Raw genomic sequence first — 12,527 nt, forward strand, 5'->3', positions numbered from 1 at the left:
AGAGACTATATGAAACTTGAAGTTTCAACATCCAGATATGTAGGTATCGTTCACTTGGCCAGTAATGCCAATATTGTAGCAATACTAAATCACAACTTTCCTTGTTAATACTATTTTGCACTACAATTATGATTGGACAGTAATGACAGGTTTGGCTTTTAATCATCGAAAAACGTGTAAAACAAGGTGCAAGCAATTCTGAAAAGACTGGAAGCTATCAGAGGAAGGGACACCATATGAGTCATAGCTCTAAGTAATGACATTCAAAAATATAATTGCATATCACTATATGCAGATTTTTCAGATTGTAAAAGTTGTCATGGCGACAGAAATTGCCTGAATTCAAATTATTTTTAAGGTGTAAGGGGACATTTAGTATTCACAAAGTAAAGTGAAACATCAAAGAAGAGAGATGTCTAAGAGTGAAATTAGAATGTGACCCTTACCTCGTCTTCCGCAGTGTAACTGATGATGTAGTTAATGATGACTCCGTTCCTTGCCAAGAAACTCAATTCTCTCCACGCAACCTTGATGGAATTTTGGCTGGAACTGCCCGCGAAGAAATCTGGAGCTGCCCTAGGAACTGTTTGTCGCCAAAAGAGAAAAGGCACATTTTAAGCATTTTCGTTGGTAGATACGTTTATGAAACAGCTAATCATGGCAAGAACAACCAGCATTGTAACTAGAACGACTACACGTTACAAGAAGACACATGTATGCGCACATGCATGAAACCACATCCCATGTGAACAAAACTGTCTTCATGTTTGACAAAAGGAGGATGCCATGAGATTAAAGTAGGAACCTCTCATTAAAATTATTCAGACATAAAAACTATCTGAAAACATTTCATTTTTCCCCAACCCCCCCTGCCCACCTCCCCCCCCCCATATTTTCTTACATTTTTAACACACAAGTTATCATCCGCTTCAAAACTTTACCGAAGCAACAAAATACTTAGTCCTGAGAAAGGAATATGTTTGAAGTCAAAAGTGTGAGACATACAGCCTTCTGCGGAAAAACTCTTTTATTTGTGTTCTGTTTTGTTCTACTTATTTATTCACTCACATCCCATATTGTAAAAAAAAACCAATATGTTTGATAACCTGAGTTACACCCAAAGTGTATTTTGCTTTTTGAGTAACACTTTACTTTTATGAATGGAAAAAACTTGACCTTCTGCTCTAATCTGCCTAGTAGGAAGGAAAATGGTTGGCGGGTGAAATAACAAATATCAATAGACACATGTTGAATTATGTCTTTCCACGTAAACTACCCAGAGAATCCAAAAGGCACCAATGAGAGGACGTTTACATACCAGCCTCTTTGGTTTGAGGGTAGACTCTGTTCGAGGGGGAACTCGGGCCTTCACTGCTCCACGACAAAGCATACACTACATAATTGGTGAATGGCTTGAGGTTCTCGATCACAAAGCTACGGCAGTTCTGGTCCACTGGCAGTGCTTCTTCGCTACCTGTGACAGACAGACAAGAGAAATTGAAAGCTTTACCATCATCTGGTCAACAGTGAGGTCACGACTCCAAACAACCCTGACAATTCAAATGAGGGGCCGGCCTTACAGTGTTTTAATCTGTAACTTGCATTACTATTTTCATCATCCGCATGTAGCAGATTAACACGACAATAATTATAACGACAATGGTTGACATTTGACGGCCTCATGTGCAGCAAGCGACCATTTTAGCCACAGCCGTCCCACTACAGATAACCTACGAAGGCATCTGGGTCTCCCCTCCATTCACCTGTAACTAGACCGGAACTTTCCGCCACCTTGCTTCATGTTACGATGAATGTACATGGGCTTCCCATGTAATCATGAAGGCACATTGGGGTTTCTTCCTTCATGATATCTACTCATGATGGATCCAGGGCCTTCTTCCTACACTGAACATATGCCTTCTCCCTATCCAGTATTCCACATGGAACTTGGGCCACCTTGCTTCACGTAACTATGCACTAGCGTGCTTCACTTAACTAAAGAATAAACTCGGGCCACGCCGGCCATGTTTATTACATATATTATAACATATATATACATTAGCAACTTATTGGCACAAATAAACATCGGTGGCCACGGTCGTCGCTACTCACCGCCACGCTCCTGATAGTGTACAGAGAACGCCACAAAGTTAGAAACAGCTGCAGGCGGATCCCACACCACCTTGATTGATGTTGCTGTGGTATAGTTGACTCTCAGGAACCTCGGGGAGTTTGGCTCATTAACAACTGCACACAAAAAAGACAAAACATGGGTCAAAGATTTATCACAAAAACTATTTAAAATGGGTCAAAGATTTATCGCAAAACTATTTCCACTTCTACTTTTTTTGCTTTTAACAGCCGTTTGTGGCAGGTAAATATTTTGTTACTAAAGGCACTACAGGCCGACGGACAAAACAGGATTTTTATTCTCACATATGTTCTCTTGTGAAAAACACAAGAAATCTATTGAACAAATAGATACATACATAGAAAATCTACATTTCCATAAATTCTCATTTTTTCCCTGCCTCACTGATATTTTACTATATATTCTAGTTCTTTATCTGTGTTTCATCTTTCGAATCGTGACACTATTTGGATGAGCTCTTACCTTCAGAAGGCTCCAGCAGGGCATTAGCCATGTCACTTCCAGCAGCATTGACCGCCATGCACTGGTATATACCGCGGTCCATGGCACGGACACCGTTTATGACCAGATCGTTGTTGTCTTGGATCGACAAGCGATCCCTGGGGTCAATCGGTTGCCCTTGGTAGAACCAAGTCACAGTCGGTCTCGGGATCCCTGACACTTTACATGAGAACCGTGCAATGCTTCCGACAGTAATGTCCAATATATCTTCAAGATCGCTTCTCTGAATTGTAGGAGGCTCTGAAGAAAAAGAAAAAGTAAGAAATAAAAAAAAATGTACAAATACAGCAATGTCATGAAACAGAAATAATTATAATACACCTCAATCCAATTTCCCATTTGGTCAAAAGTTGTCAGATATGCTAAAGCAACCAAGTGTCCAAAACAGCAATTCCTTTGACAGTTCAATATAATATTTTTACCAAGGTAATCAAAGCTTGGTCCAAGCTGTAAATTCCAAATGATGGATGGACGCTTCAAGTTTCAGGTTCTCTAAGGTAATAATTTAAGTCTCGGCATTTTGCACGGATGTGATTTTTGACGTGATGATTTATATTCATCCTGAAGTATTAAGGTAGTAGAGTACCAGGGTTCTGACTAAAAACAGGAAATAATCAAAAATAAATTAAAAAAAGTTCTCATATAACATGGCAATGGTGACATTTCTGAATTCTGTTAACCATATAAAGGTATATAGAAAACTAAGGTTACATGTAAAAAAGCTGTTACAAATATTTTCATTTGTGTAGCAAGGGAACGTACCTTTTAACTATTTTTTGCTATGCTTATTCCTTGATGCATTCACAACGTTCAAAACAATTGTGTAGCAATTTGGCCATTTGAATAGTGTCTATAGATGCTAAAAGATACCAGTTTTACGTCATTGCTCGCCCTGTTAACCTACGAGAGATACCACTTACCGTACACCGAAAGTCTAGCTTTAGCAAGCACGCTCAGGGCAGTCTCTTTATTTGTGACGGAGCAAATGTAGGTCCCTGAATCCTCCAATTGCAAGTTGATAAAGAAGAGGTTGTTACGCCCGATGTAGTTCACGCCATCCATTCTAAGTGGTTCATCCCCTGTAAGGTGCGAGAGAGTAAAAAGAAAACGTCGTCCGGAAAAGTGTTTTGCAATATACAACCGACACGAATGGACAGAGTTTGAGATGAGCCTAGGGTCCCGCCTTGCTAACCATCAGGAATTATTATTTAAATATAAGTACACAACTCTCCCTGAGAATGTAATTCACAGCAGCATCTCACAAAGTACAAACTTATGCCATCTTTTTTATATGTATTCTGCTTCCCAAGATGATAGTATGCAATATCAGCGATGGCTTATAATGACCCAAAGAAATGTCTTGCAGATAATTTAATGAAATTAATCGGCAAATAATCAGGCTAGGCATGTAATAGTTTCATAGTACATGTACCTAGCACCCACCTGGAAATTAATTTGCATGTAAGGGGGCTGCCATGGGGGGGTGCCAGTTACAAGCCACTGTACCTTCCATACCGCAGAATGGGATCAAGGGCGTAGGAACCGGGGGGGCTGGGGGCGCCAGCCCCCCAGTGAAAAATATGGGGGGGTGGAAGTATCATTCCGCCCCCCCCCGCTCCGCAAGTCAGAAAACCCCTTTTTCATTTCCAAATGAGAAAAAAATCTCATTTGGAGCACCAAATTGCATTTAAGGCCAGGTGAAAATGCAAAATTCTTTACAAAATGGAGTGGGAGTTGAAGTGTGCTATATTGCACCAAATTGCATCTGAGGCCACCTGGAAATGCAAAAAAATTCCAAAGGGGAGGGGACCCTCCCCTTAGACCCCTCCCCCAGGCCGGCCATCAGTCTTCAGCCCCCCCACACAAAAGTACCTTCCTACGCCACTGAATGGGATTATACCCCAATAAAAGTTCAAGCAGGTTGGCCTTTTGATATGATCTGCATACAAACGCAATTGGAGCTTCTGATATTAATAGGTACACCTATGAAAGTATAACAGAGGTTGACATCCTCTGTATCTATTGTCCATAATAACCACGGCAACCAATAAACTGAACAAGTAAACAATTAAAGGTGAATAGCATCAATACACTACCAGCATGACCTTGCACTTCTTTCACAGCCCAATGAACGATGTTCATGAGTCAGCTGATGTAATGGTTTTAGTGCACAATTTATACCTTCTGTTTAGCTTTACAGAGTGTGATATTGGTTAGAGGAGCTGGTGTTTGCAGGTAACCAATGTGATCCAAATTGTACTGCCAGGAACATCTAGTAGTAGGTTTCATTATTTCCCGTTTAAATGAGCCTGTTCAACACTGCTTTGTACATAAGTGCAAAAACATTTCCTCTCCACTCCCACTTGCAACAGTCCCTACCTGTCCCCCCATCCAATCCTCCCTCGCCCCCCCACCCTTTCAAAGTAGAATAGGTCTAGTTATATATATGTTATGAAAGTGTTGAGAGCATGGGCTTAATGTTCCCTTCCTTTGAAATGTATCATCATGTACTTTCAGGAGCATCTCTTGGGATGATGAGACAAAACTAACTGCTCTCAAAGTTGCCAGTTTGAGAATCTGAAGAACATCACTGATGAATTAACTAGAGAGTCGTTCCATCGAGATGTTCAATGAGGTTACAGTTTTAGAGACAACTGGCTTCATTTACAAGAGTTTGCCTAGTCGGAGTGTCTCTGGATGGAAAACTCGCTCCATCTGACCGTAGCCAAACTTGAAAACGGAAGGATTTGAAAACTTTATGAGACAAACTCCTCTGTTGAGAGAGAGCAACCAATCCTCACCCTGTCGACTCCACGATACCTCATACTCCGGGTGATTTGCGAGACACTCGAAAACCGCATATTCTCCAACTTTCTTGATCAAGTTCTGCGGAGGCGCGACGATTCGTGGAACCTGGGGTAGCGGTCCCTGAAATGGCGGCAAAACATTCAAAATTGCAGTTCTGCTGTTTCTGCTGCGGAGAAGGTTGGTTGCTCGACATTTATACTCTCCTGCGTCCTCTTGCGTTACATTATCAATCTGAAGGATGCCGCCCGGTAACATGGTAAACCTGGAGTGAAGACAAAAGCAGAAAATGCAGATTTTATCCATTCAGCAGTAAAAATTCAATGGCACCATACTAAAAGAGCCCCCATTAACTGTTTAAAATTAAAATACAAAAACTAAATTTTCCAATGAATGATCTCTGTTATTGCAAAAAGGTCAATCTGATATGTTAAAGGGGGAGCAGGGGAGGGGAGGGGGAGGGGGAGTGAGAGAGGATTGGGAAGTTATTAAGTGGATGAATATTCCAATACAATTACCAACAACTATGAATGAATAACATTTTTTGTGGAAGGAGAAGGATTTTGTTTGATATCCAAACAATGACCAATACTGACCGGTAGGACCATGCGACCCCCAAATCTTACTGGACTGAGTACTTTCGAATGACGACGATACATGTCTGTCTCCTATACATATATGCCCTCCAATCTACCTAGCCCATAACAACTGCTAACATTCTTACACTGTGCCCCCATGACCTTCTACCACCCCCCACCCCCCCCACCCCCACCCAGTCCTTTCAATCTACCATTCCAACGTGTGTCACATCGTTGGGGCACAATGCGAGAGTGTTACCAGTTATTTATAGGCCCAGTACTTGGAGTGCATATGTATGAGAGACAGGTAAGAGAGGAGTGAGGTAAATATTCAGTTAACTCATGACCAGCCTCAAAATGATCTCACTATCTCCATCATTTAATCAAATCTTGTAAAAATCTCAATGCCCTTCAGATGAACTTCAAAAATTACCTCAAACTGCTCACCATCCAAGGATTATTATATCATAAGTTTAATCCATAATCCTGTAAGAAATTGTACCGATAAAGATACCATGTCTACAGTAGTACTGTTGACAGCTTTAAGGACGTACCGAGGACAGTTCAATGAAAATTCAGGCAAAGATTTTACACGAGAGAGTATTTCGTAAACAGTGGACGAAAAAACAATTAGGCTCAAAGCAGGCGCGTATCCAGGATTTTCTAACTCGGGGGGCGCGAATTACTATCTAAGCGGAGCGCCACCATCGGTTGGCGTGGAGCGTACAAGAAAATTTTTGGTTTTGATACCCCCAGATCACCAGAAATGGCACTTCTCGGGCTTGAAAATGAGCAACCAGATGTACACTTTTGCCTGAGAACCAAGTATTTCCCAAAAGTTTTTTCCATCCATAACCTTTTTGAAGATTGTCACCAGTCACACATCATGTTCGACCTGATTGCATGTCCTATGGATCATTGCTTTTGTAGGTTATTCTACGTCACGGCCCACAATATCCGAAAGCCCCACTTTTCAAGGTTTAAGCCCATTACTTGTTGAGAATTTGAAAATTCACTTTTCTCGTGAATAAAATCACTTGAAAACATCCCCATAATGTTGCACAAAATTCAATCTATAGACAACCAATATAGAAAAACCTCCTTGAACCCCTAACAGACAGGTCAAAATTGAACGAGTAGAGGAAAGTATGATGAAGAATGTTGGTGAGGAAATTGTCGAAAATTCCGACACAGTTAATTTCTTGGTGTAGAAATATTGCAACCTCTTATAATGGCTTTTACAAAACTTGGTTGAAGGAACAGAAAAATAGCAGATATTTCCGATATCAGGTATATCGAAACCGAACACTTCACTCATAGGCGTAGGTCCCGTAGGAGGCGGGGGCTGCAGCCCCCCCCCCCCAATTGTTTTCCCATTTTTTTCGGGCACCTACTGAATGAAAAATAAATAGCAATGAATAGCTTAAAATGACCTCCTTGGTAATTTAAATAAAGTTCTAAGCTTGGCCGACATTACTACTGTAAAAGAGAGTTTTGACATAAATGGATCTGTACGCTTTTTCTCCATCTACATAAGACATTTGGTTGTTTACATTAGCATCCGGCGGCATACTGTGCAACTTTGACGGACCATGCGGTACACGATGCCATACAATGTAATGACCGATCTTGCCTATATGATATTGGCATCGACATGTTGAATGCGCGCTTCGCGCGCGAAAAATTTTTGCTTTTTTTTCGGGCAAGTCATTACAGCCCCCAAATCCAATCTGGCTCCTACGCCTTTGACTACACACATTGACAGTTTTTGAGGCTATTCATCGTGGAACATGCATTTCAATGCTCATTGATATGATGTTATATCTGCTCTTTGCTTTACAAATTCGAACAGGCGTGTAGCGAGTAATTGCCAAGGGAGGGCGAAGCCTGTAGGCAAACTATGAGTTGGCGCGAAGCGTACAAGAAAAATTTTGGCCGAAAATGCCTCCCAGATCGCTGGAAATGACACTTCCCAGGCCTTGTAAGTTGCATCTAAGCATTGTCTATTTTGAAATTACTAGCGATGTCATAAAGAAAATTTGCTCGGGGGGGGGGGGGGGGAGGCGGTCGCCCTCTTCCCGAAATGCGTTATGTTCCCCGACGACATTAGTGAGAGAGGAAAAACGGAAACGTCAAAAATGGAGTTGTCGGGGTAAGGGGTAGGGTGAGGCGCACACCCCCTCCGTAATCCTTGATCTGTCACTGGCTACCCTGTGTATATAATAGGGATCTTTCTCTTCCCGAGGTCTTGGCTATCTTCTACTCCTTCCTTTTCTCCTTTTGCTCTCTTTTTTCTTTTCTTTTCCCTTCCTTCCTCTCCTCCTTTTCTTTTTTCCCCTCCTTTTCCCTTTTTTCTTCTCTTTTTTTTCTCTCCTCTTTTCCTTACCCGGGGGGCGCGCGCCCCCAACGCCCCCCCCTGGATACGCACCTGCAAAGCTTCGACTGTGGAAATTACTTCATCAAAATAACCACGAGAAGATGATCGCACAAACACTGTGATTAATAACCTGAAGTCACTCAGTTTCCCTTTTTAAGGTAGCATCGTAAATTCATCGAGTCAAACCAATTGCACAGGATCAAATCGCTTTGATCGATCCATTCGATCACATTTCCACTACACCTGTGAGGATTATCTGTCAACATCATCTGGCAATTCATTCAAAGTTAAATTTCAAAGAAACAAACGAGCGGGGATGTAACGAGAAGGAGCCAGAGTGCCATGGGAGGACGAAACAAAAAGAGCTCTCAAGCATTCTGACCTAGTATGCTGGATTGGGGAAAGTAACCAAAAGCCAATCATTGTGTCTTGACCTAATTTTTTGTTAACAGTCACTCTCTACAGGTAATAGAATGAACGTTAAATTAAGTCAGCAAAATATCACGCACCCTGTCCTTTGGGTGATGGAAGCAAACACGCCATGAACCTGGACGGTATCATAGCCTACAAACAAGGGTTCCCTCTTCAGTACAAATTACCAGTAATCTCCACATCCTCTGAGCATACAAAGAGTTTATTAAACCTGTGGCATTGAACTCAGGGGATGACTTTATTATGACTTCCATAGAAGTGGGTTGACCGGCAACAATTAATTATGTCTGTTTACAGGTTTCAGTTTGGTTTTAACCTTCATTCGTTGAACCCTCCAGTCCCTGAATCCTTCCCCTCCCTTCAACCTTTTAACCTTCAAACCCCCCATCCTTCAACTGCATCCTTCAACCCCCCACCCCTCCCCCCTCCTCTGAGCAAGACTCCAAAAGACAAAGTGGAATCATTCACTAATTTATCTCAACTTGCAAATGAATTGAAAAATATCTGACCCAAGGGTTTTAGTCTCTCAAAAAGGTCATGTGATTATCCAAAGATGTTCAACACAAGATTATAACATCACAAGTTGCATCAATTGTCGGCATAATGGGTTCATAAGGTCACACCACAGGCTAGTGGTTTGCCAGTAAGTTTGGTTCAAAGCGTTACCAAGAAAGGAAACAATGTAAAACTATTTTATTGAAAATGATATCTTCTGATATTTTCATAGAGCTTGAACAGGAACCAATAGTATTAAAGCACCTGCTTATGTATTTCCCCAGTTTTACCATACTTAACCGTTAATATACTCAAACTTGACTGCAAATGAAGAAGTAAAGGTAACTCCAAGAGGTCTTTGCCAATTCAATGTTCATTAGAAAGTCATTAATGATTCAATTTCCATGCTAAAAGTTCATCTGCAAGACACCATACAGGGAGTATATTAAGATTTCTATGTCAGAGAGCATTGGGATATATAATACAGTATTCCCTTTTCATACAACATTCCTAATTAAAGTTACAAACCACTGCTTTAAGCTTTATGGCATATCTTCTGTGACCTGATTATCCTGCTTATGGATAAATCACATGTTATACTACAAACCAGATTAGGATTTAAATCAGCCCTACGATGGATTTAATTAGAAACTCAGTAAGTACTGAAAATGGCATGAGAAAGACTGAACATGAATGACATTGCTTGGGTCACTTGTTTGAACGTTGGCAATTTGCTAGGAATTTTTGAAACATGAATGAATCACCATATATATTAGATGGCATAGTCAGTGAAATGTAAAATGATGAGCAGAGCGTTAAGAAAAGATCTTACCAATTCTACTAGAACATTATTGTTAGTAGGACTTTAAAATTTGAGTCCTGCAGATACACAAATTCAAATGTTTGCATCCATCCAGCTCTGAAAAATGTGGGTCCGTCCATGAAGTCCTCTATGACTTTTAGAATTCCACAGTGCACACACCATGCAAAAATCAAGTGATGTAACCTGTAAATAAATTATCTGGTTCTTTTGAGAAGCAGTTGTGGTTCTTTTGAACAGAAAAGAAGATGTATTTTCCATTAAATGATGATATGTTTTGTTATATTTTGCATAGGCCTAGTTGTGAGTGTGTGTGTGTAACTTTGTCCCTCAAAAGAAAATTGCGTCTGGAATGCAGAATCCTACTTTTGTATTACGATGCTGTAGACCGGGTTTAAAACAGAGGTGCAAACTATTAGGGGCAAAGCTGGCTACCACTTGATGTAACATGCTTTGCTGTGTTGGCTCTTTCACTGAAATTACTATGAAGGGCCGGCCTCCTCTACAAGTGTATGATTCATTTCTTTTCACTGCAGCCATTTCTATTCATGGTGGACTCCCAATGAAAGACATGCACATGTGTGTTACTGCAGGTTAACTTCACCTATATCCAACTTGTACTGGATTCTTTCCTTTTGGATTACTCTTCACTTTGTATACGTATGAAGCAAGCAAATTTAGGTCACTGGTCTGTCTATACAGATTATGCATTGGGAGGGAATAAAAAAAAAACAATCACCAAAGACAACGTAGATGCAAGCTTGGCAAAAAAAATTCGCAGTCATGCCAACAACAAAAAAGTTTCTTCTTTGAATCGTAGATTCGGAAGGGACAGGAAGTGGGCGGTGCCAATGAAGTGGGGTCACAGAGGGGTCACAGTGGTGTCACAGAGCTAAAACGTTCCATTCATACAGTTCAGGCAGCTAGGAACTTTGCATGTTTTGACTGGGAGACAGGTAAGAGAAGATTCAAAGTAAATACATCTAATTAGACCAACATCTCTACTAACAGTACCTATTAAACAAAGACTACCTTGTGTACATGCACACATTTAACATAGCATGGAAAGCCAAACCTCTGAGCACTTCAGATATTACTGCCACAAAATTAATATCATTGCTGGTAGCTTAATATAATGCTCAACTGCTGAGGGGAAATTATGACCTGCTGTTTCCACATATATAGCTCAGGAAATAAACCAAAGTAAACCCACCAGAGTATATTCAACTAGCAAACATATATGCTATCCAAAACTGGCTTTGGTGCACAAAATTACACAACCAGCAATATTTGGTTTCCCAACACCAGAAAGCAAGCAATATGCCACTCAAGAATATAGGACAACTAATATATAGTTCACCGATGACAGTTGATGAAGTCACCAAAACATAAATTATTACTACTTTGATAATTTATGAGCAATGATACTTACCTGTCTCCAGTATACCTTGCACTTTACTCATCTACTTAACCTACTAACGGATAACAACTTAGCAAAGCCCCCCACCCCCCCACCCCCGAATCTCACATCCGGGGACCCTGCCAACAAAATCCTCCTTCCAAATCTACTTCAGGGAGTAACCTGTAGACACATTTTCCAAAGAGTTTTACCCTTGTAAAAGTGATTTGTTTTTGAATATGGTGAATTCTATTGGGTCAAGGGATATCAGTAATGAATTGAGAATTTTCATTTGAATTGAATGAAGAGTGAAGCGATGTACCAAAATAGTCGACTATAGTCATGAGTTGCCTAGAAGCTACGAGGAAACTCTCACTGGGTGCCTGGACCATGCTGTTACACTGTCAAACATCTGGGCTGTGCTGTTGGGCCATGCTTCTGGGCCATATAGCTAAGCTATAATCTTGGGCTGTCACGATACGTGGGCCATTTTTTGGGATGTGCAAAAAATGTTCAGATCCAGAGCGGAACGTGAACTGGTTTTCGAACGGAGGTGTACAGAGAGGCATTTCTTACAGTTAAAAGCAAAATAGAGTATTAATACTTTCCCACCAGATTCCTCCTCCTCCTTACCTTGGATTGTAACTACCAGTCATTTTCAGGATCCTTCGGTCCTTCTTCCATTTTATCATTGGCGGTGGAGTTGCATCTGTATGGCACAAGAATCTCCCTGTTGATCCCGATGTCACGTTCATGGACACCGGATCCACAGAAAACTGTGGCAGGGCTGTGTACAAAGCAAAACATTATAAGTTAGAAACATGAAATATGTCAACTGAATCAAATTTTCCCGGAATGCCGATGTCAAAAGTTGCCATGACCACTGTGTGTTACATATGTAAGAGCACTTTACACAAAGTAATGATGTGGGTATTTGCGCCATTTATTAATCACTTTCGACACAGTGT

The 12,527-nt window shown here is 40.9% G+C and overlaps 2 protein-coding genes across 2 annotated transcripts in view; one reads left to right on the forward strand and one right to left on the reverse strand.

The window, feature by feature from the left end:
* Nucleotides 1–12,527, forward strand: part of LOC139966273 (uncharacterized) — a 262,794-nt gene that overhangs the window by 149,342 nt on the left and 100,925 nt on the right. The window lies entirely within an intron of this gene.
* The window catches only part of LOC139966269 (protogenin A-like), a 79,896-nt gene that overhangs the window by 26,978 nt on the left and 40,391 nt on the right, over nucleotides 1–12,527 (reverse strand). The window contains exons 3-9 of the mRNA XM_071969120.1: nucleotides 12,193–12,346; nucleotides 5,455–5,723; nucleotides 3,574–3,732; nucleotides 2,615–2,893; nucleotides 2,113–2,247; nucleotides 1,319–1,474; nucleotides 447–583 (exon numbers count right to left, since the gene is read on the reverse strand). Coding sequence (XP_071825221.1) covers nucleotides 447–583; nucleotides 1,319–1,474; nucleotides 2,113–2,247; nucleotides 2,615–2,893; nucleotides 3,574–3,732; nucleotides 5,455–5,723; nucleotides 12,193–12,346 — 1,289 coding nt within the window. The remainder of the gene's footprint in view (nucleotides 1–446; nucleotides 584–1,318; nucleotides 1,475–2,112; nucleotides 2,248–2,614; nucleotides 2,894–3,573; nucleotides 3,733–5,454; nucleotides 5,724–12,192; nucleotides 12,347–12,527) is intronic.

This window comes from Apostichopus japonicus, chromosome 4 (genome assembly GCF_037975245.1).
Source record: "Apostichopus japonicus isolate 1M-3 chromosome 4, ASM3797524v1, whole genome shotgun sequence".
Classification (NCBI taxonomy): Eukaryota; Metazoa; Echinodermata; class Holothuroidea; order Aspidochirotida; family Stichopodidae; genus Apostichopus; species Apostichopus japonicus.